This window comes from Enhydra lutris, unplaced genomic scaffold (assembly GCF_002288905.1).
Source record: "Enhydra lutris kenyoni isolate GAN:26980312 unplaced genomic scaffold, ASM228890v2 scaffoldscaffold33, whole genome shotgun sequence".
NCBI lineage: Eukaryota > Metazoa > Chordata > Mammalia > Carnivora > Mustelidae > Enhydra > Enhydra lutris.
Genome location: NW_019154117.1, coordinates 16233650 through 16258602, shown reverse-complemented (window position 1 = coordinate 16258602; position 24953 = coordinate 16233650). Strand labels below are relative to the sequence as shown.

The window sequence follows — 24953 nt, the reverse complement described above, 5'->3', positions numbered from 1 at the left end:
ATTTTTTATTAAAGATTTTATTTATTTATTTATTTAGAGAGAGAGAGCACTTGTGCATGTGCTAGTGGGGGGAGGGATGGGGAGGGAGAGAGAATCCTCAAGAAGACTCCACGCTGAGCATAGAGCCTGACGTGGGGCTCGATCTCACAATCTTGAGATCATGAGCAGAGCAAAAATCAAGAGTCAGAGGTACTACCTACTGAGCCACCCAGGGGCCCCTAATGATGAAGCAACATTTATACAATAGGACATGAGCACACTGTTGTCTCTCTTCACATGCGCAGTCAAGATAAAGCCAAACCTAGCCTTCCACAAGCCTGCACAACCTCTATAGTTAAAAAGGGGGTTAATTCTAGGTTTCACCCTTTTATAATGTGAGGAGCCCAATTTCAGTTTACAATAAAATTGGATTTTAAGTAGAATTTTATCCAACCTCAATTCTGGGAGATAATTAAAAACATTAATAATGTTCACAGCACTGGGGCGCCTGGGTGGCTCAGTGGTTAAAGCCTCTGCCTTCGGCTCAGGTCATGATCTCAGGGTCCTGGGATCAAGTCCCGCATCAGGCTCTCTGCTCAGCAGGGAGCCTGCCTCCTCCTCCTGTCTCTCTCTGCCTGCCTCCCTGCCTACTTGTGATCTGTCTGTCAAATAAAAAAAAAAAAAAAAAAAAACAACAAAAAAAACCTTAAAAAAAAAATAATGTTCACAGCACTAAGAGAGGTGTAGTTATCTGTGATAGATCAGTTCATTTCAGAACCAAATGAGTAAAGTTTTGGAACTAAAATTTCACAGGTGATATACATGTTAATAATTATAACTATTAAAAATTAAAAGTTGTCCTATAATAACCATTAGGTCCTGTCATATTCTGCTTTACATGGACTCTATCTCCTTAGCTTCCGCTTTCCAAACAGGAAGATCAGTAATGATTTCTAAATTTTCAATACATATCTCAGGCACAAAGATCAGGTCTTTCTTTCTTCTCAAGAAAAGGGCTTTACTATCTCCATGGATGTCTTTGTAGCAAAATGTTATTTTCAGCTATCCGAATGAAGGTTCATTAAGCACAGAGAAGAGGATAAAGTTGTCCCCAATATGGCCACAATTATATCCACAGATATGCTCCGTTTACAAAACAAGGCTTTATTTCCATTAAATTGTCAACATCTCCTCTTGGGAGTCCTCTTTTATTAACACTATCTGTCCATGATATTCAAAAACTACAAATTCATAATTTTACATACACGGACCGTCTAGCCTTTCAATCACCTTGAGGTAAAATATTTCCTACGATGTTTGTTCTCAGTTGACATCTAGTTCTTCAGTTGACGCACGGGTCACAGGCAACAAAATCAAACACTGTCTTAAGCAAAATACTACCAGGGTAGATCTACTGCCTCTCACCTCCACACACACACTTGGCCCTGAAACATGTAAAAAAGAATGCCGGTGTTTTGGATTATCTGCATGCTTTAGCCCCACTGCCCACTTGAAGAATTTTACAACCTTGTAAACAGGATAAATAATTCACTGGGTCACATGTTTTTGTCTCATTCCATCCCAGGTAACAACTAATTGCTTATATTCACATGCTGTTTCCATCTTTAAAGTACTTCTCCGTACATCGTTTTATATGGGTAATTAAGATAATGTCATACCCTTTGGTAAAACTGGCCAGTTACTTCTTGTTACTTTCATAGTAAAATAAAAAATGTCCTTGTTTGGCCCATGAGGAGCTATCAGATCTGCCTCCTGTCTACCTTTCTAGCACCATTTCCTAACACCTCCTCTTCTTTCACTAGCCTTCTCCTACCTAGCCTCAGGACATTTGCACCTGCTACCCCATCTCCCTGGATTCCCTTTTTTCCAATCTCCTACTGTCTAATCCTTTCTTGTCTTTTAGATCTTAGCTCCAACAACAGTTCATCAGAAAAAGTCTTCTCTATGCTCCCTACCGAGTGACCTTCCAAGTTACTCTCTCTCTCTGGTCAAGTTGCTTATTTCTTTACTAACTTTTAAAATATTGCAATATTGCCCACACCCATCACAGTGCTTGGCACACAGTGGGCCCAATAAGCACTTACAAAATGAATGAGTGAGTGCATGAATGAAAACCGTGAAATTAGAATTACCATCTTCATTTTCCAAATAACACAACAGAGGCCCAGCTAAATTCAGGGATTTACCCAACTTTTTACTACAGGCAAGTGATGGAAACCAGGTTTTTGTGATGCCAAGCTCAGTGCCATTTTCACTATTCTATACCAAACCCAAGTAGTTTAAAGAATATCATAATTTGTGCTAAAATTTTTATTAAAGGTTCAACACCAACCTGATTAATTTTAGGATTAGTATCTTTATCTCAACAATCCCTGAGTCTGGCTAATGTGCCAAGCTTTTAATTTTTTTTTCTTACCATAAAATGTCCATTGACCTTTATCTCAGCAGCCTGCTGGGTCTTAAATGTATGTCCAATAAACCCAAAAAGAGAGTTTAAATAACTATTATGCCTACCAAGTAAATGTTTGTATCCATAAAATAGAAAGGTAGAAGTGATGTTTAAGAAAATGTACTTGGTGCAGTAGATTGAGTTTTAAGTTATCTCTCTTCTATCATTCCTAAGTACTTACTGTAGACATAAAAGATAAACCCAATACAGTGTTTTGCCGAAAGAATCATTGCAATGTTTACGGATTTTTACAGTAACTGAAGACATACACTTATCTGGACAAATACCTCATATCTGGATAAATGAAGAAAAAGTGTATTTAATATATATTCACCTTCTGAGGCTTCTAAAGGACTGAAAATTAATCCATGAATTATTTTAATATTCCGAACACTGGATACTGCCTGATTGATACATTTGTATCCCTCAAACAGATGCAGGCAATTTAGAAGAAGAACAGGGCTTCACGGTTTTCCTCCCTCTTAGTTCCAACATGGCAACATTCTGTAGCTAAGTTGTGAAATAGGTTTAAAGCCCCAATAAACTAAAGTGATAAAGACTCGGGGTGGAGAATGGTTCTGAGCGGCCACAAGCATTTTCTCCCGTTTCAAATGTATCGTGTTAATTTCAATTCTTACCATGGCTGCACTAGATAGGCTGGCACGTCTCTATTCTGTTGTTTTTGTTACTGCATAACTTCCAGAGATCTATAAAAGGAACTTACATGCTCACCACGATGGATGAAGCAATTTACCCCTCATTGCACAGTTTAATAAAATCCCATAAGGCAGCCACGATCAGCCAAGGAACACCGAGTTTAGCCAGCAGTTACAACCCTTACAACAGGTAAAGGCACCCCCATTATAAGCTGGCCATATTCCTACTTGCAAAAGTGATTACTACACGTACCTTTCCCCATATGAGCCTTCTGACTTTCCTCAGCAAAGAGTTCTCTAGTTCCGGGGACCCACTGAGAACGTTCATGCTTTCGTTTAACCACTAGATCAATCATTTCCCTTCCTACACAATGGTGAAATTGACATTTTGCTATATCGAAGGCATGAAAAAATAGTTAATATTTCCCTTCACTGTAGTTTAATAAAAAGGGTTTAATAGTGAGATTTTCACAGAACTAGAGAAAAAAAAAAGAGTGACCCCCAAATCGACTTATTTGCTCATACACCACATATGTATATACTCTAAATTCCCTTAACAAAATTTTCCCACATGCCTCTTTCTCTCTCTCCTAGAGTCCCTGATAAATATAAAAATTTTTAGCAATAATCATTTAAAGAAATATGTATACATCCTACAAAAGATGACTAGAAAACCTTCTCTACGTAATGAATAAGGCAACTCTCACGGGATCACTTTTATAACCGGAGCTTAAAGACACTAGAACTCAGGTCTGCTAAACACCAAGTGCCCTGCTTATCCAAGCCTCTTCTCTTTGGGTTTCAGTTTCTTTTCTCTTTATAAGGGGGAAGGAGTGAGGCATGACGTGACACCACTGCCCACAATTCTACAATCCAATGGTTCTAACTACGTAAGGGGCATTTACAGTTTTTAGGGGACATTATCAAGGGGACCCTTCTCAAGCCACAGAATGTTGAAAAAGGCATTTCCTTCAAGACAAACAAATTGTCATTAATTAATACACCCCCTATGCCCCTCACACACACTTCCTTCCCAACTATAAGGAATAATCAGATATGATATGGTGATGTGGGGACAAAGGCAGTGCCTTAGTGGAACACTGGATCCAGCAAGATTCAAGCAATAAATTTTATGGAACTTTGCCATCCTCTCACATCACAAAGCCCTTTATGATAACACTCAAGTAAACCCATCTGGTTGAGTTAATAATTAGTTTAAATCTGTTACAAGTTAATGATGCACATACAAGTCATTCTGGGTACATGATGATACAGCGAGTTTGTGATACAATTTACAGATAATATTTTGCAGTGCCTTTCATTTTTCCTTATTTCCTACTCTGATTAGAAAATAAAGTCATTAAAGAACAAGCAGGACCTTCAAATAAGACATATACACCTACTGAATTTAAAGGGGAGGGAAAAAGCATTCTCAGGAATCCCATCGGGTTTCAGAAGGACCTCTCAAAGGCTAAGACAGACCCTGGGCCACTTCCATATTTTGAGCTGCCTGTTGTATTATAAGATAAAGAAAATGCTAAAATATGCAGCATATTTACTTAATACAAAAATCTAACTATGCAATTCACCGGATAGTTTTAGAATGTGCAATGCACATTCATTAGGAGTATACTTCCCATGAACAGTGCAGTAATGAGACACGAGATGGAAGTTTTCAAATGGACATTGTATTTCAATTCAACCAGAGCACAAAACTGTATGCATAAGCTCATTGGGGGTTATTTTGTAAACATCAAACCTGGAGCCAAATGATCTTCTGGCCCATGTTCCTGGCATCCTTTTCCTTAGGTAAGATCCTAGAGTTCACTTAGAGGTCTGTGATGTGCCTATTGCCTTTGAGAGCCATTATATGAAAAAAAAAAAAAAAAAAAAAAAGCACAAATATGGGCACTCTATGTGGAAACTACATATATGTGTGTCTATACAAAGATCATCCCCCTTTCTGAACACAGATAGATTGTAATTTAACAAAATCTGAGCAGTGAGGCTGGAATCATCAAAATGCAATGGGGTTGAAAATGGGCTAATGTTTCACGTGTTTTGATGGTAATGAGAAAACCGAAGGCTGAGGCCAGAGTTGGGGGGTAGGGGTGGGGGCAGCAGAGGGGGACAGGTAGAAAATGGATCTCTGAGGTAAAGAGAGGCCCTGAGTGAGCTGTGGGGGATCCGCCAATGTGTCAGGTGCCCAGGAAGAAGTGAGCACAGGGGTTGTTCTCAACCCTGGCTGCATACTGAAGAATACCAATGCCCAGACCCGTCTTAAGGCCAGTTACAGATCAGCGAAGGCTCCCAGGTGACCAGAATGTGTGGCCAGCAAATGAGAACCAGAGTCAACAGGGTTGAGAATCAGGGAACAAAGAGGCCAAGTAAGAACGGCTCGAGTGATCAGAATTTGGGTGACTATGAGAAGACAGCCCAGTCATTCTAGAACAGATCTGAAGTGGGATGGGGTAAGAGGCGTCAGGAGATACAGCTCTTGCTTACTTACCAACGGAGTGTCAGGACGCAGCCCTGGAGAGGGAAGGACATTCAGATGACTGAACCTATATAGCAAGCTAAATTCAGACAATGTTCTCCTTCACACTGGGCTGCATGACAACTATCTCCCAGCACCGTCCGTATGTAAACCTTTCCGTCTCCTATCACGTAGTAGAGAACAGGTCAGAGCTCTGCTCGAAACTGTCCGACAGCCTTCCTCGCCCCTCAGAGAAAACCTACTGCTTACTATGCTTGGCTTACAAAAAACAGCAGGCTCGCTCCTCAAAGTGTGGTCCTCGGGCCAGGGGCAGCAGCCGTGAGGAACGACAAGAGCCCTTTAGAAGCACAGAACCTCAGCGCCCATCCCAGGCTTACTAAATCAGAATCCTCATTTTTAACAAGATCCCCAAGGGACTTCCACGCACATTAAGATGTGAGAAGCACCAATCTATAGGATTGATCTCCACTCTCCAGCCCACCCCCCCATCCCGGGACCTCCCCAGTCCACCTGCTACCTGACTCAGGAGCACTGGTGGTCCTACACTTCCTTCATCATAGCAGGCTCTCTCGTGTCCAGGGCCTTTGCACTGGCTGGGTCCTCTACCAGAATGTGTTTCCCCCAGATATATGTAAGGCTCATTTCTTTACTTCACCTCTTCTGGCTCCTTACTCACATCACCTTCTTATATCACCTTCTCCATGAAAACCTTCCCTAGGCAATCTGTTTACAACTGGGGGAAAAAGAAAGAAATGTCCAGACATTCCCCCTTCCCTGCTTTCTGTCCATAGCACTTGCTGCCAATGGACATACTTTGTGCTTTTCTTTTCAACTGTTTATCAACAATCTCTCTGGGGTGGATTGCAAAATATGGCCACATTCTTTGCATCTCTCCCTGTGAAGGAGTGAAGTTTAATTCTCCACCTCTTGAAGCTCGGCTTGGTCACATGGCTTGTTTTGACTTCGGGGACGGTAGTACAGAAGACACAGGCAGAAGTCTGCAAAGGGCTCACACTGTAAGGATTCCCTCTCACTGGCTACTGGGGGACCTACCTGTCCTCATGGGAAGAAGCAGCCCAAGCCAGCCTGGAATGAATAATGGGAGGCATGTGGCCAGTTACCCACTCCCCAATCCAAGCCAGCAGCCAGCATCAGTCACCAGGAATGGGAGTGAAGGCATCTAAGACCAGCCAGGCTCTGGTTGACCCAGCAGCTGAACCTACCAGCCCATTCGCAAGCTCACATATGACTGTACACTCCTCCTACGAGTATTGAAATTCCAACAAGTAGAGATTTTTGTGCCCAGCTACATCTCCAGGGCTTAGAAGTACTTAGCATAGGGAGGTTATTCTGAAATATTTGCAAGTGGGTGTTAAAAAAGACAGACTGATGGCAAAGGGAACAACAACAAATGAAGGAAGTGAATACCAGGAATGACCTCCATCGCTGAGAGATTAGAAGGCAGGAGAAGAAGGACCTTCTGGGGTCATGATAACCTTGGTCTCTTCCAAGGTGGAGTGAACTAAGTAAGATTCTGACTACTTTGGTAACAGACTACTTGAGCAAAAATTTAAAAAAAAAATTCACGTGTTCACATGTGGTATTTCAAATACATTTAAAATCATCCTAGTGTCATGGGGCTTAACTTGTCTGAGACCGCACAACCATGTGACCTTTAGAATATTTTTCATGTTATGCAGCCCTTACTCTCCTCGTCGTAAGTATTCTGATTTTTAACAGCTCGCAAATCAGCGAACCAAATCTCTGCATGGTGCTTCAATTCTGTCTTGCCAAAGAAGAAAAATCTGCTGCTTTGGATTCGTTTCAACAGTTGGAAAATTCGGGCCATAACATTTTAAATCTCAGATGTTCCCCGCTGTGTCCACATCACGTAATCAGGAAGCACAGAGATACCCATGTGGGTGAGGCCGGTTCTCTGACAACTGAGGCATCCCCGCCAGCAGAACGGGGAGGCAAATTTAAGTGGACTCTTAAGCAGTGGGTGTCAGAATTCTGAAGGCACAGCGTGGCCCCCCCAAGAAGGCAGAAGCAAGTGGAACCGGCCAGCAGAAAGCACGTTCCCTATTAAACAATCATTTGAGCTACAAAGGTAGCACATTGTTTTCATGTCATGGGGAAAGATTAAAGACGAACGGTAATACACAAAGTTTCCATCTTCTTGGAAAAGAACAAACCCTCCGTTTTCGAAAGAGCCTTCCAGGACATCTGAACGCACGGAACGAGTTTCATCCAGAGAGCTGGAGAGGCCAGACAGAAGCAACCCGGTGCAATTAAGCTCTGGTACCTTTAGGGTTTCTTTCTGGAAGTGCAAATCTCTAAGCAACAGAAGCACACACATACATTTGGAAAAACCTAATCTCTGGCTTCTGATTTTTTTTTTTTTTTTTTTTGAGCCCATCTAATTATCACTTGCATAATGAAGAAAATGTAGACGAGACCACTGAGGTCTTCCCAGTGAGTCACAGGGTTCTTATCCAAACGATCACTATCTTTTTTCCTTCCTCCATAGTAGCCTATGCTGTGTGCAAGGCTAAGGAGAAAAGCTATTATATTTTTGCCTTAGTTAGAGTGGGCAAGGTTCCACAGCACGGAACAAATGAACACATGCATCTCAGGGACTTAAAACAACAAACACTTGTTTCAGATTCATATTACATGTCTACTGGGCGTTGGCGGAGGGCTGTTCATCAGATCCCATAAGGACCCTTGGCTAATGGGGCATCGACCCCCTGGAGCTTTGCAGATCACAGCAAATCATGCACACGCTGTTAAAGAAGGGAAACAGGTCACGTCTGCTCCCATTTCCGACATTTTGATGTTGGCCAACAGAGGTTACACACACCCCTGCCTTGCCTTGACACCAACAATAAGGAAGTACAATCCTATCACATGGCTAGGAGGAGCGGCAGAAATATTCAGTGGACCATACTCATGTCTGCTACACTTTTGATTTATCCTCCCCCTTTATTTACACACAGCCATTTATCCATTTCAGAATATTTTTCTGAGGTTGTCTGAACAGTAGTGTGGGCTCTTCTAGGCGCCATATGCAAAACAAAGATAAACTAGCAAAAAAAATCCTGTCTTTAAGGAGATGGCTATCTAGCACATGCGCATGCACGCTCACATAAACAGAGTGAGTGCAATCTAAATATGTCAAATGCTAGGGGAAAGCAGCAAACAAACTTCAGTGAGCATTTAAAGGAAGGAGGTTCTAGCCACAGGCAGTTTTACTCCAGTTGATTCCATCTGAGAAGGGCTTTGCAGAGCGATCACTGCACATGAGGATGTCCAGGCAGCAGGAATGACATGAATTGGGGCAGAAGAGTAAGGTGTGGCAGTTCATGTACAAAGAACGACGAAGAGTGCAGGCTGAATTATGTTTCGAATAGAGGAGGAGGAGAAGGAAGAAGGGGGAGAAGTAATCTTTTTGACCAGATTGGGTGCTAAGAAAATGACTCTGCCAATTGTGGCAAGCTTTGAAGGAGAAGACAATGGGGACAGGGTAGGACTGGTGCAATAGTACCAACAAGAAGTAACAAGGGGCCCAGCTACAGAAGACCATCCCAACTGAGAGGAGAGAAGAGTGCCACCCTAGAACTGTATAACAGCATGAGAACACTGCACTTTCCCATTTCCCTTTCATCTGACCCAGAAAATACAACTCACCTTTCCCTCTGTGTAGGCCTGAGGGACTGGTCATTTGAGGCTTAGATCTTATCAGAGTGAAAAGGTCAGAAAGGGAGACCCATCTCATGGAGAGACTGGCTTCTGGCCATGTCATCCAAGCAAGGGAGTGTTCCTTTTACAACGGGATTAATTCCCAATGGATATTTGCCCTATTTGTCTTGAGCTTACTTCCTATCTCCAAGGATATTTCTGAAGCCACTCCCTAAGGACTAAGCTGCAGGGCTTAATTTTATGTCTGTTTGTCCCAGAGCCTGAGATCTCCCATGCCAATTTTGCTTCGGCATTTTGGTCCTTCAAAATGGCCGATCCAGGTGAGCCCTGCCATGAGACGTCGGCCATCAGAAGATTCTACTGCTTACATTATCCTGAGCTTTAGAACGTTCCTATGCACCAAATCTGCCTATTTTTGCTACTGCCCACCGATTCCACACGAACAGTACAGTTTGCCTGCGATCTGAAATGGCCTCTTAATGACAGATCCCTTTTTTCCCTGGGGGAACTTTCTGGGCTGTTCTCCCTGTTCCAAGAGACCCAGGACTTCAATCACCTCCCCCAGGAAGATGATCACAGCTGGCAGGGTTCTTAAGGTTCCCTGGGATCCATGGGGAAGCAGTTGTAGGATGATCTGAGACTCAGCTCTGAGTGGACAATGTCACACAAGTGTACTCTGATTCTCACACCAAGAATCTTCACAGAAGTCAAAGGCACAAGCAATGACCCGGCTGATGGTGCTAGGGTCTGAAACCCTTAAAGATAAGGTTTAGGGTAGTTCCCAGGAAGCCCGGGACTTTAGAATCCACACACAAATGACTCATCAATCCTAGATCACCACTCTCTACTCATCGTCTTTCCTAGACTATACCAGACGCTGTGAGCCATCTTTATTGACTGGCTAGAATTCTTTTGTAATTTTTCTCCAGTTCAGATTTATTTTTCACTTTATATGCATTGCATGTCTATAAAATATTTCAGGATTCAACTGATATTTAATGATTATTTATATAGAATGAGACCACTTGGCATGATACAGAATAATAATTAAATCCCCCAAAAGAGTGGAGGGGGAAAAGAAAGAAAAACTATACTAAATTCCCTAAGAGAATTTTGGGCAAACTCTATCTACATTTTACCTATACTTTCAGAGCAAGGTATAACAAAGAAATGACACGGAGATGTGCCTTCCTCTGGGAACAGGGCACCTGGGTTGCTGGAGCACCTGGGTGGCTCAGTTGGTAAATGTCTGCCTTTGGCTCACATTGTGATCCCAGGGTCCTGGGATCGGGTCCTGCATGGGGCTCTCAGCTCAGCAGGGAGCCTGCGTCTCTCTCCGCCTCTGCCTGCTCTTCTGCCTTCTTGTACACGCTCTACCCTCTCTGACAAATAAATAAATAAAGTCTTAAAAAAAAAAAAAAAAGACAGAGAACAAGAGGAGATAGGATTTCCAGAAGAGCAAGGAGGTCAGGTGAATATTCCATGTGGAAAGACTGGCACAGAAACAGGAAAGCATTGAGCATAATACCTGGGGAACACTGGGAAGTCCAGGTCGGCTGTATTAAGGGACAGAACAAGAAAGATGATTAAAAAAAGGATCTCAGGACAAGTGGGGAGAGGCCTTGAAAAGCCCAGAGAAGAAAACTGATTGAACACAGCAGGAAATGGGAGCTACTGGTGGCTTCTCAATGGGGACACGGCATCCCCAAAATAAGCGTTAAGATCACACTCTCCAATCTCAAGCTCAACCACTTGTTAACTAGACTCTCCTGATATTAGCAGCTTTCTGTTCCTCAGGAGTGTTGGCCCTGGCTATCTCCTCTGCAGGGACAGGACCCCAACCCAGACTTCCATGTAGCTGGTTCCTTCTTAATATTCAGGTCTCTGCCTCAAGAGTCTCCTCCCCATTGATCCTCCCTGACCAGCCGGGTGTACAGAACGCCTCGCCACCCCTACCATTTCGTTTTGCTTTCCAACAACACTTATCATAATTGATATTGTTTTATTCATTTCATCACTGGCTTATATGTCTCCTCCTACTTTCCCATAAGCTCCCCGTGAGCAGGTACTTTATCAATGGCAAATACAGCAGCACTGTGCCTCTTGGATTGGGTGATAAGCAACAGGCACTCCGTAACAATCTTTAACAGCTATATTAAAACCTACTTCACATACTATAGATTTCGCCTGTTTAAAATTCACTGCCCAATATTTTTGTTATTTTCAGAGTTGTGTGAAAATGACCACAACTCATTTTAGAACATTTTTTATCAGCCCCAAAAGAAACCCCATACCCTCCCCCCACCCCCATTACCCTATCCCCATCAACCCTTCCAGCCTGATGGGACCACTAATATACCTTCCATCTCTTTGGATTTGCCTATTCTGGACATTTCATAAAAACAGAACCACATTGTCTGTGGCCTTTTATGACTGGCCCTTTTCACATAGCATAAGTCCTTTCAAGGTTCATCCATATTATAGCATGGATCAGGACCTCATGCGTGTTTATTGCAAAATAAAGTCCTGTTTATTTTGTTTAACCATTCATCTATTGATAGAATCTGGGTTGTTTCCACTTGGGAGTGTTTTTGTGGGAACAAAGGTTTTCACTTCTTTGGGGTATATAGCTAGGAGTGGAATTGCTGGGTCACATGGTAACTCTACATTTGACCTTTTGAGGAACCGCTAGACTGTTTTCCAACAGTGATTCTACCACTTTATGTTTCTACCAGCATGTACAAGGGTTCTGATGGCTTTACATCCTTGCCCACACTTGTGATTATCCGTGACAGCCATCCGAGTGTAAACTAGTATCTCACTGTGGTTTTGATTTGCATTTCCCTGATGTTATATATAGTTCATGTGCTTATGACCATTTGTAGATTCTGGGGACAAATGTCCATTCAGATCCTTTATGCCCATTTTTTAATTGGGCTATTTGTCTTTTTATTACTGAGTGCATCTTCTGGATCAAACTCTCTTTTGACGTATGGTTTGCAGATATTTTCTCCCATTGTGTGGTCTGCCTTTTCACTTCCTCAGGTGTGTCCTTCAGTAACAATTTTTTAAATAAAGCCATGAATAAAACCAATCTTTAAGGCAGAGAAAGCCTCAGACCAGCTCATAAGTGTATGGCAAATTAGTGGCAGGACGGGACTTAGAGGGGAATGCAAGTCACCTGTCTTCTGTCTTAGGTTTCACGTACTGGTTCTCAGAGCAGTGTCCATCCGTCCCCCAAGCAATGACATCATCCTACGATAATTCAAGGAATGTAGCATTTGGCAAATTGGCTCAGGAACACTAACCAAACAGAAAGATGCTCCAGAGTTTTAAAAAAAAAAAAAGGAAAGGAAAGGAAAAGGAAAAAGAAAAGGAAAAGCAAAAGGAAAGAAAAAAGGATTTGCTGGGAGCTATGCTGTAATAAATCCTAAGCAGCCTACAATTCAGTTTTCTCTTGGAAAACTCTGAAGTTGATGAATGGGGTTGCATACACACAGGAAAAAAAATAGGTATTAGTGAAACGCAAATAAGTACAACAGGCCAACGAGTATGCAGTAAACTTCTAAACCTATAGTTCTGGATATCTGCTTACAAGATTAAAGGCACTGGAAGGGTCTCCCTCCCTGCACTGCATTTGAGCTAGAGAGCACTGCCCAGTTTTATTTTGGTTGAGAAACATCAACTAGTAAAAACAAGGTACAAGCCTGGGAATAGTGACATGGAGGGAACTGGGATATTTGTACAGCTGGAAGAGCTTCTCAGAGTAGAGAAATACCAGACCTGAAGCACTTATTGCAAAAATATCAGACCTTAAGTACTTAGTACAAATATAGATGTATATCATATATATATGGAAAGGACTTGGTTTTAATAAAACTTAACTAGTTCCAAAGCTGGTATGGGACCCACATTGTGATCTTTCCAAGACAGAGTTAACCTCTTAGATAATGCATGGATTTAAATAGAAATTTAATGCTTCCTTTGTGATGCTAATCCTAAATTAATGATCAGGTTATGTAAGAATGCAAACAAGATTAATCTAATGCTACATAGAGCAATCTAAAAATATTATATATTAGAGAGCAATCTATAAATAATTTTTAAAACACATATTTAAAAATATATGTCTATTCCTATAAGGCAATAAAGTGTGGGCTAAGAATAAATAAAAGACATGTTCAGAACACAGCTTTGTTATACTCTATATATTAAAAGGGCAGAATCCATGACATGTGAATAAGTTATAGGTATAATTATTTATTGTAATGGAAGTGGGCTACATGACAACTTAAGGTGGAGGCAAACATAAAATGTAACCAAGTATATACCATCTTAAAATTAACCTTAAATATTACTTCTGGTTTCACATTTTCTGCTGACACTCTTCCCTCTATAGTCAATGTTCAATGCAATCTTCAGTTTTAAAATCAAATACAGGAAGACTCATTTGGGAGTTGAAAGCAATCACCCAGGTTTCTGTCTTTTATCCCTTAAGTTGATACAGGACCTCCAGTGTAAATAATAGCACATGGATGGGTAAAGTAGAGATAATACCTAAATTTATAGAAGGAGAACTGCAGTGTGGGGCAAACCCCATGTTTCCCTGCCTCGGGAGTATGCCGGCAAGATGACTTGGAATCCTCATCTTATGCAAACTGGTAATAAGACTTCCAGTATCCCAGCCTATCCCAGTTGATTCTGTCTAACCCAGTGGCCTTCACCTGTTCTCTACGTGATCGGCTCACCAGAATGTCCACACCTGGGACCTTATCATGACACAGAGCAGCTCCAACCTGGAGCTTACAAAAAAAAAAAAAAAAAAAAAAAAAATGTACACACACACACACAAACACACACACACCTGTGGGATGCGTCCATCCCATGTTTCCACTTCTGCCATTCTAGTCCAACAGGCCCTCTATTTTGACTTTGTATTCACAGCTCCTACACCCGCTCCACTCCTTTGACCCACTAGGCCTATCTGGTCCCCTCCGCACTGCTCAAAGCCTGGCCACTGCGCTGCATCATGTCAAAGGTGCTCCCCCTCCTATCCAAGAACACTTCAATTCTGTCCCGGGTACCCGACCCCACCCACAGCATCCCGCCGATCTCCTCCCTTCTCCCTCACACTGGCAAATGCTTATTCCCTGTTCTGTCCTTTCCCAATCTCAGGTTTCTGAGAGACAAAAGCACAGAACAGTAAGGATTGCTTCCTTTGTTCACTAGTAACAGTCAACTGCTACTTTCCGAGCGGTGACTAAGTACAAGCAGCAAATACCCTCATTGCTATTGGGCGATTCGGCTAATCTTTTCATAGTCACTCCTCATTGATGACTCTTTCTGAGTCTGAGCATGGTGGAGACACGATGTTCCACTAGTTTCAGGGGCACGGTGTAGGGACTGGACGCGTCTAGGTGTCACTCCACGCTCACCACAAGTGTAGCTACCGTCGGTCACTGTGCAACACTGGTGCGACACCACTGACGCTGTTCCTCATGCTGTGCCTTTCACCTCTGTGACTTGTTCACTTCGCCCCTGGAAGCCCGCACCGCCCGCTCCCCTTCACCCATCACGCCCATCCCCCATCCCCTCCCCTCTGGCAACCACCAGTTTGTTCTCTGTATTTATAAATCCGCTTCTGCTTTTTTGTTTGTTTCTTCATTGGTGTTTTTTTAATTCCGTATACGAGGGAATCATATGGTTTTTGTCTTTCTCCGCTGGACTCACTTCCCTTAGCATGATACCTCTATGTCCACCCCCACTGTCACAAATGGCACAATCTGATCCTTTTTTAATGGCTTCTTACCAGAATTTCTGCACCATGCATCGAAGCACTGTGGCTGCTGGACACCAACGTCCCCCAGCTCTCCCCGGTCTCTGCCAATGGCCCTCACCTCAGAAGTGACTCACAAGATTGAGCTATTCAACACATAGTTCCTTTCCCCCTCAACTTGAACTCCCCTACGTCTTCCACTCACCCTGCAGTCCTCCTTAGTTTCGAGGCACAGGGAGGGCTGAGCTCCTCTTGTCTTCCAAACCTATTGCTCCCTGCATGGCCCTTCCTATCCCAAGTGCACACCGTGCTAGATGCTGGGGACACAAACAGGACCAGGGCATGGCTCTGGCTCCCAGCTAGTGAAAAGATGTGCAATTACACACACACACACACACACACACACACACACACACACACACATATATGCATATAATTAGGGTAACCATATCATTTCTCTTCCAAACTCAGACATGTCTGAAAGGAAAAGGGGATATTAGAAAAGCCTTAATGGAGGTAAACGCATAAGCCAGGACCATCCCAGGAAAAACAGGAGGTATCATCACACAAACTACAACATGGTAGGATACCTTCAACTATGGAGCTGTTAAAATTTGTCTAAAATTATTTAGTAACCCTGGGAAAGGCTCACAATATAATGTTAAGTGAGAACAACAGGATGAAACCGTATATAGAGACTGAGCATCACTTGGTTAAGAACAAAAAGCAAGATATAATGAGGGACATCCACTGAGCACATAGTATGTGCCGGGCACTACTGTCCACTGCTTTTAGCTAATCCCCTCAACGTTCTATGACAGAAATACTATCGGATCTTTTTCACACATGAACATACTGAGGCATGAAGAGCTTAAGGCACTTGCCTACGGTCTCCCATCTTGGAAGCAGCAGTGTTAGGACTCAAACCCTCCTGGTTCTAGACCTGTGACCTAGCTACCCCAGGGTATCCATGAGACAGAGACAGGGCAAGAACACAGGTATCGAGGCAGATGTAATAAGAAACTTCTATACTCATTTCCTCTCCTGTCCCACATCCTCAAGTTCCCCCTCATCATTCTACCAAGCTCTGGCACCAAGATCAAGTTAACCTCCTCATCACCAAATCTTTAAGCCACTTTTCAGTTCCCACAGGCCAGATTCTCTCTACAGCTCTTCCCACTAGTGCACAGCCTAGAAAGGGAACACCTGTTCTCGTGGCTTCTGGGCTGTACTTTCGGGGACTCCGTGACCCTCAATACCCCTTTATCGCTTTACCCCTAAGAGGAGACATTCCCATAGAGTTCTGTCTGCCGCCCCCTCGACCCTCCACTCCTCATGCTGTATCCCTTAGCAATCCCATTCTATCTGCGTGTCCTTCTCTGGAATGACGACGCTCAGCTTGAACCTATCCTTTGGTTCTCGAGTGCTCCTGCAGACCGCCTCGACCTCCTGGTCCCGTGGCCATCAACTTGATAGTTAACTTCACCTTCTCCCTCCTCCTCATCCTCCACTTCCACTTAGTTCCTGAGCCATACTGAGTCCGACCCTGCAAGGATCCAAGGCTGTTCTCTTCCCATTGGCCAGCTTCTGTGTCACGACCAACAGCCTTTGCCGATACATGCGGCCTGTAACCCCATTCATATCCGTCCTCCACTGAATGACAGCTGTGAGTAAAAATGTCCTACTTCCTGGAAAGCACAGAACGTCTCACGTATTACACAGTGGACTCCCATGTTGGTTGAGGTGGCAGGTTGTTGTCTCTTCTCAGGGAATTTCAACCCAACTCTTTATCTTCCGTGATGACGTGATGAACTAGAAACTCCCTAGCGTAAGCATTTAAAGCCTTATAGAACCCGATCTGCAGGAGGAAGTTTTCATGTCCTGCATCCGCTTTCCCTTATTCCCCAGCAAAAGCACCCCCCTTTTCCCTTGGGGAACTGTCCCTCCCATCAATGGTCAACATCTCCCTCACTTCAAGGGTGAACACATGACCCAAGGTGACCCACCCCCATATGGCCATCTCGGTGGACAAAGTCTGTGGCCTCTGAGTAGAGAGATGACCCTTTCAGGAAGAACTGGAGTCTTCTTCAGGGTTAATTTCAACAGCGGGTAAGGGAGATAGTAAGAATCGTAGGAGCTTTGCTGTCTTTGGGGAAAGGGCCTGTGTGAGAGTAGGATATCAGCACTACCTCTGGACTTTCAGCTGGACAGACTCACGAGCACCTTTTAAAAACTCTTGGATCTGGAATGTTTCAAAATTCAGAACTCTCCAGGTGAGACATGTACCACGGGGCCCATACGCGTATTATATACGCCTCCGCTGGCCTCAAGGACACCATTCTCATAAACAAACTCATTAATGTGTTTCTGCAACAACAACAACAAGTTGATGCTCTAATTAATGCCAGTTTAGGTCGGGATAGGTTTTGCCCTGAAGAAAGCACACATCAGGTAAGGCTTGTCTGCACCCAGGGTTCAGCTGCTGTTTCAGAACCACACCTAATGGCATGGAGATCTGGGTAAACCAACAGTTCCTGTTTCCTTATCTGATTGTTTATTAGTTTTATTTCAGCAGCAAGAGATTGGGTTTTCAACATTGGCACCTACGAGAGTCCCATCTGTATTCCCATATTCCTATATTTCAATTTTATTTTCCATTACTCCTCCATGCGTACTCACATCTGAGTCGAACGCAAAAGGATAGCATACGGAATATAGTCAGCAATATTGTAATAATGTCGTATGCTGACAGACAGTGACCACACTTATCAGGGGGACCGCTGACCGCCGGACAGAATGGTTGGATCAACATGTTGTAAATCTGAAACAACTAGAACATCGTCTGCTAATTATACTTCAATAAGAAAAAAGACCGTGTTTTGACTTTTCTGCTTCGTCCACGCTGTCTGTGCCTTAGAGACAAAGCTGCCCAACCTAGAGATGGAGGACCTTAGCGGGCTGAATTTCTAGTCTGTTCTCCCAGCCCTATACCTCTGTCCATGGCTCTCAGGGAAAAAGTACAGCTATCACTGTCCTTTCAGGGGAGGCTAAGGACCAACACTGACCCCATCTCCTTGCAGCCCCCACTAGATCCCCAGGGGCAAGCACAAGAATCTAGAAAGTCACCAGTCACTCCACTTACAGACAAGCTCTTACTTTCCTTCGAGCAGCTTCTGCATCTCCTTAGAACCCCTGCAGACTACCTAATGCTTCCTAGTCTTATTTCCTTTGTATATTCGTTTTCCTTATTAGGCACGTGATCTCTCAGCAACCCTGCCCGCTGGCTGGAGCAGGTATTAGGGTCAGGGTCCCCTCTTTGAAAAAGGAGGCAAAGAAGGTCGAGGTGGTTACTGAGAGAAAGAGCCCTCCAACTTGCTGACTCCCACTCATGTTTTCTTCCTGACCTCATTGCCCTGCAGGGATTAACCCACAGTGAAGAGTTTATGGGCACTGATTGTCCTTTCTCGCTACCTTTAGATGTAGACATCTGATCTGTTCAAACCCGGACAAATACCGCATGAGCAATTCCATTCTAGTGATGTGCATATTTACTTTGGTAAAAATAAAAATTAAGATATATACATATATATGGATATACACGTGTCCAGATATCTGCATGCTATCGTTTTGCATGCATGAAGGTCTGTAAGCATTCAGTTTTCCCATCCAGGAAGCCAAAGCCTTCTCTATCATTGATTCCAACCTGAATTAGCCAAGTGATAAAGTCCCAAGGCACAGCGATGCCTGGAGATACTTCAGCCTTGGGGAAAAACCCAGACACTGCTTCACATAACTGGAACAGACAGGGCAAATACCCCTCCCTGCCCAGGGGAGCTTTCTGGGTCAGGACTCCCTCCCTTAACCAAAGAGTCAGACATGGCTGGCCATTTTCCCAGCACACTACCCTGCTTCTCTGGCTGACCTTTAAGGTTAAGACCTCTGGATAGCAGCTCACGAAAGACAGTGATAAGGCAAATTCAGCTGTCTTTGGGTGCACAAAAATGCAGTTTTTCATTTCCAATAGATCCTGAAAATCCCAAGGGCCACATATGAGCCATTCCTGGCCTATGAGGTTAATGCAACAGAACCACCATCATCAGGCCAAGCTCTCTGAATTGCTTTTTCTTTTTTTTTTCTCCAGTAAAGATTCTCCTGCTCATGAGAACGAAGCATGTGATAGCTGCTAGCGGAGGTCAGGGCTGAGGTTCTTGGGTGTGAAGGGCCACCCCGCGCAAAGCCAGAGGGATTCCCACCCTAATTTCTTTGGCTGTTTACAATGTGCCTAAAAATTCAACTAGGGGGAGCATGGTCCGTTTCCCATTCGGCCCAGCAGGCGGGCCGTGTCCCTGCCATCCGTATGCATCCAGAACCCACTGGCCGCTGTTTACCAACATTTCAATCATCCCATGTTACCCGCAGGTCAGAATTAAACAGCAGAGTGGGAGGCCTTCCGCAGAGCTCTGAACAAAGCTCTTCCTGCTAAAGATATCTGGGAAACGCTGCTTCTAACTTTCCTCATACAAACTACATTCAGAAGTAAAATGCAAATTCAAATACGATCTCACATAATGTACCAAGGTAACGTGCTTTCTAAAATAATCAGTCTTCAGATATTTTTCTCCCCTGTCTTCCATCTCCAGCGAACTTATCCTATAACATTTAATGGGCTACAAAAAGGATCAACCAGGGAGGAAGACATGCCATGGGAAATCAGCCAGAACTGTTTAGAGTCCAACAGAAACTATTTTTTAAGTATTTTATATTGTTAGTTGAAATGGAAAACCATTTTCCCTGTCTACAAAGCTCTGATTTAGCTCTTTTTCCTCAGCCATTAAAAATTTATTTTCCTGATCGTCACATTTTGCATCTCCCATTTAAAAAAAAAAAAAAAAAAAAGTCTTCTTTTCGCCCTTCCTAAATAAAGTTTGAGTCTCACTGATTTCAGACTCAGATTCAAGAAACCTTTTGCTGCAAGTCTACCTAGGCACTGAGCGATGCAGAGTCAACTCAGCCTACCGTCTACAGATTCATCATTTTACAGACGGAGGAATAGGGGCTCCATTAAGTTCATGGACTTTGCTGCTTTCAAAGACCTTGTAAGGGGCATTCCTGGAGTTTCCAAGTCTCTGCTTCCAATGGGAACTCCAGGTAAAATATTTCCCCAGTATTGCTTGCATCTGGCTTTATCCTTCTGGAATCTTGCTCAAGGTAAGTCACACAGTTTGAAGAGAGCTTTTCACTACAGATAATCTCAGCTTGGGATCCAGGATTGTACGCAATTCACAGAAGGATAAACAGCTCTTGACCACTGCAAACAACCTTCACGAGGGACCTTCCCCCTGAGTTCAAATAACCAGAAATTAAGCCCCATGGTTGGTAGAGTTAGTCCACACAAAGGTTCGCAATTAATTTGATGTCAGGTCTTCATTCCTTTCTGTCATTGCTACCCTCTGCCCACGAACCTGCTAGTTCAAAGAGTCAGATCAGCCATCTGGGAGGGGGGACCAAGGCCTGCCTTCCCTCTGTGTGAGGCCTACTGGAGCCTAGGAGGGCTGGCAGTTGGGGTCTGCAGGGGAAGAAAGGCAGGGCATTCTAGCAAATCGATCACCAAGCGAAACTCGATATGCACCAATGTGATGACAAGTACTACTACTGATTATGGCATCATTTCAGATTGTCAAGGCATCACCATTCGCAAGTACTAACGTTAGGCAGAAAACCTCCCAAAACATAATGCTATCTCTGCAGCCAACAAGATAAGCCTCATTCTTCTTCCCTTCCAGGAAGTGGAGCGAGCCCTTCTCACCTGTTTGCTTGCTTGCCCTTGTGTTACCCCACATATTCTATTTTTCATGAGCACAAGAGGCACACCTATTCTTTTTCTGTAGAAATCTCAAGGCCAGACATTTTACCTCTGGCCGTTCTAAGTGCTAAGATGCTATAGAAAACATCACACAGAAATTCTGAGTAGTAAGAACTGTACCTTTATGGTGGTCAAAAATTCACTACCTTATCCCCCGATAGATTACACTAAAGCTTTTAATTTACACCACCAAGATATTGAATGACATCGGTCACAAAAAGAGGTCTCAGTCGCAATTTGTGACCCATGAGGTGGGTACCCCCAAGCCCAAATGGGTAAAACCAGGAGAACATTCCAGAGACATTCGCAAATAAGTCACGGCCCTCCATGGAACCTCAACGGGTTTACTGATGAAAAGAAAGAATAACAAGAGGATGTCTAGAGGGTTAAAAGGTCAGAACAGTAAAGGAAGAATAAGATATTAGTTTGGCCCTAACAGTGTATGGATAGAGTAGGTGTGAACTCAATTTATGCCCCGAAGACTTAGCATAGGGTTACTCCCCTTTGATCTACAGAGCAAATGCTTCACACTGTAAGACTTGCTGACCTTTTTACACTGGTTATGGCATCAGGTCAAGGGTCCTCCATACCTTTGAAAGCACTAAATTTCTTCATTGGCCTTGTAAAAACCACAATAAATAGTGTTTGGGGTCTTTTGCATGGGAAGTTTCTTCGCGTTACTTTTTAGATAAAAAGCCGCAGCTCTTCATTAGAGGGCCCCCTGAAAACACAGTCAGGTGAAGTTACGGAACCCTACAGTGTCTGCTTGTTCGAAGTGGGTTCAGGGACAGAACCTCCTCCCTCACTCTGCTGGGTTCTGCGATATCCAAGTTCTATTGAATGAGTTCATCAAGAAACAGGTACTTCTGCGCTTGCTGGTCACGAAGCTTCTTAGAGTCACCAAGTACAGGTCTGTTTGAACTAAGTGTCTGTGAATTAAAACTGAATGTTTGCTCCCCATCTACTGAGTCACTGAATCAGAATTCAGGGGATTGGAGCTGTTACTTTGTGCCTCCTTCCTCCTGTGGACTGGGGAGGATACCCTAAAAGGGGGATTCATGCAGGAGGAGGACTGGGCCTGAGAGTCCTAGGTCTGAATCATGGTTTTGCCACCGTCTAGCTGGGTGATCCTGTGCGGGTCAACTTCTCCAGGGTCTTGGATGTTGGGGAACAGCCACCCCAAATGCTCATTTTGCCCATTACCAAAAAAGTGTATATCCAAGACCTTATTTTCTAATTATGTCTCATATATGGGAGATGCTCCCTGTTCGTTGAACCTGAGAGATGCTTCTCTACAAAGATTACTAACAAGACCACATTCATTGTTAGGGTTCCCAGTTCCAGACCAGGGGCACAACCCAGCACCCAACTTGAAGCTCCTATAAAAGGAGGAAGAGACTCTATTTTCTTCTGATGAAGTAAGAAGCTAGGAGAATCCTAACACACCATCAGGATGATCTCTGCTGAAGAGGATGGGCACTCAGACAACAAAATCTGGCTGGTTTCCTTTACTTCCTTCAGGGCGTGTATGTGAGATACAGACCTAGGGGAGGGAGGGGGAGAGAGAGAGAGAGAGAGAGAGAGAGAGAGTATGTGTGTGTGTGTAGGGGGCGTGGTGGGGGTAGATAAGGACCTTGCCCCTTTCCCTGGTTTCAGCCCTCCACAGGACTGGCTTCTCAGGAACACGTCCTCCCTCTGGACCCGCAAAGCCCCAAACCTCTGGCTCCTGCTCCGTTGAACCCTCCAGCGCTCCCTATCTCCTTCCAGATGTAGTGACGGCAGCCCTGCCTCCAGGCTCAGTGCTGCATACCCCAGGCAGCGACAGTCCCAGTGCTCCAGGGCTCTGGTTCCTGGCCAAGGAGCGCGATGGCATCAGAACCCGTCTGTGCCCTCTTGGCCCCGGGGCACGAGCAGCACCCTCCTCTCCCTTCACCCTGACAGAGCACGCATGGCACGTGCATCCGGAGCTGTCTCCAGAGCCGGTCGGCTGCGAAGGTGCCCCATCACCTTCGCCTTCCACCCCCGGCAGAGTCAGGCCAAGATCTGGCCAGAGCCCCATCCTCCAGCCAAGCCTAGAGAAATGAGTTTAAGAGGTGTGGGTACAGAGCTGGTGAGGGATGATCGGGTCACTTTCTGGGACCCGGGTACACAGCCCTCTCCACTCCCATTTCTTGCAGGAAGCAGAGCGGGGAAGCCAACACCGTTTAGCTCGGAAGGACCTCCAGATCTGTTCCTCTTCCAATCATACTCATAATCCCATTTAATTCATTGTTCCCCAGCCGGGCAGCCCTGCCGAAAGCCCGGGAGCGGCACCCCGCAAAAAACCCGCGCCCTGCGGCCGGTCCAACTCTCGCCCCACGGCGCCACCTCTGGGCCCCGCACGTTCCTGTCCGCGGGGAGGCTTGCAGTTACCCCAGAGCAGAACCCAGTCAGCGGGCCTTGGAAGTGTCTCACCTCCTTTTTCGACCCGGATCCGAGAGCCCCCCACGCGGATCCCCTGAGAGAGACAAGGAAGCCGGGAGGTCTCTCCCCAGATCTGCGCTCACGCCGGGTCCGGCCCTCTCTTCCCCTCCCTCCGCCTCCCTCCGCCTCCCTCCTCCAGTCCCCGCTCCAGTCCCCGCTCCTCCCGCGCCTCCGGAGCCCAGCGGTTCTCTTCCCCAAGAGCAGAAACTATTTTCTGGGCTAAATTCAGGTCTGAGCAGAAAAGGCTTTCCCTTCCTCGCCTTCTCCTCACCCTGGCTCTCAGGAACCGCAAGGAGCGCGCTCACCCCCCCTACCCCCCGAAAGAGCTCAAGCTACCAGTGCTCCCCGACTTCGCAGCCCAAAAGATCCGGTCGGGTCTGAAACCACCACCAGGGAATGCATACTCCGGAGTTTTCCAGAGACCCTACCTGTCCCTTGTGGCTTGCAAAAAAACCAAAACCAAAACCAAAACCAAAAACAAACAAGAAAACCAACAAGTAAACAAAACCACCCCCGGTAACTTTGGGGGAGTGTGTGCGTGCGTGTGTATGAAAGAGAGAGGAAAAAATCGCGCAGGAGTTAGGGCAACAGCTGCAAGAGCACATCTGGAAGAGGGGGAAGGGGGTTGACAAGGAGGGGGCAAGAAGAGCGAGGTCGCCGGGGGCCTCCCCCCAGCCCCGGCAGCTTCAGGGCCGAGGACCGGGCCAGCCTGCCGTTACCTGTCCCATGTTGATGAATCCGTACTTGCTGGCGATGCGGTTGGCCTCCGCGAAGCCGCCGGCGATTTTGACTGCCCAGTGGTTGGTGTAGACTCGCGTCCGGCAAACGGGGAGCAGGCAGCCCCCGAGCAGCGCCAGCACGCACAGCAGGTCCAGGCGTCCCGGGCAGCCCCAGCGGCTCCCCCAGCCCATGGCCGCGGCGCCTCTCCGCCTCCCTCGCTCGCTCGCGGACTCCGCGCTGGAGCGGCGCGCACAACTAACTTCTCCGGCCTGGGCCGGCCCGGCGCGCAGACCCCGGCAGCCCCTGGCCGATCCGCAGCAGGCGGCGAGCCCCGGCTGGGAGCAGACGGCAAGCCTCGCGCCGGCTCCTAGACCATCCCTGGGGCTGCGGGGACCTGTGCTCCCTGCCCTCCGGCCCGCGGGGCGATCGGCGGGGGCTCTCCGGCTCGCGCGCAGGAGGCGGCGGAGTGGGGCGGGCGCTCTCCCGCAGTTAGGTCTCGCCCGCTGGGCTCCCGACTCTCCCTCGCTCCTCCCCGGGCCCCGGAGCGCGGCGGAGGCGGCGGTGCAGACAGCGGCCGGGCGCCCCCTCTGCTGGCCTGGGCTCCGAGCGCTCGCTAGCTCGCTCCCTGCGATCCCTCCGGCTCCGAGCGGCGCGCGGGGAGTGCGAGTGGCAAGGGCAGCAGCGCCTGCTCTGCATAAATGACTCCCCCCGCCCCCCTAACACCCCTCCTCTCCCACAGCCCCCTCCTCCTCTCCCTCCTCCGCCCGCCGGAGAGCGGCCGCAGCCAGGCACCAACCAGGTCCTAGCGCCGCCGGGTTCTCGGGGCT

At 45.7% G+C, this 24953-nt stretch overlaps 1 protein-coding gene across 2 annotated transcripts in view; it reads right to left on the bottom strand.

The window, feature by feature from the left end:
• Positions 1–24416, bottom strand: part of LOC111153546 (proprotein convertase subtilisin/kexin type 5) — a 455156-nt gene extending 430740 nt beyond the window's left edge. For both annotated transcript variants that reach the window (XM_022512624.1, XM_022512625.1), the window contains exon 1: positions 24126–24416. In XM_022512624.1, coding sequence (XP_022368332.1) covers positions 24126–24317 — 192 coding nt within the window. In that variant the 5' untranslated portion in view covers positions 24318–24416. The remainder of the gene's footprint in view (positions 1–24125) is intronic.
• Positions 24417–24953: the final 537 nt, after the last annotated feature.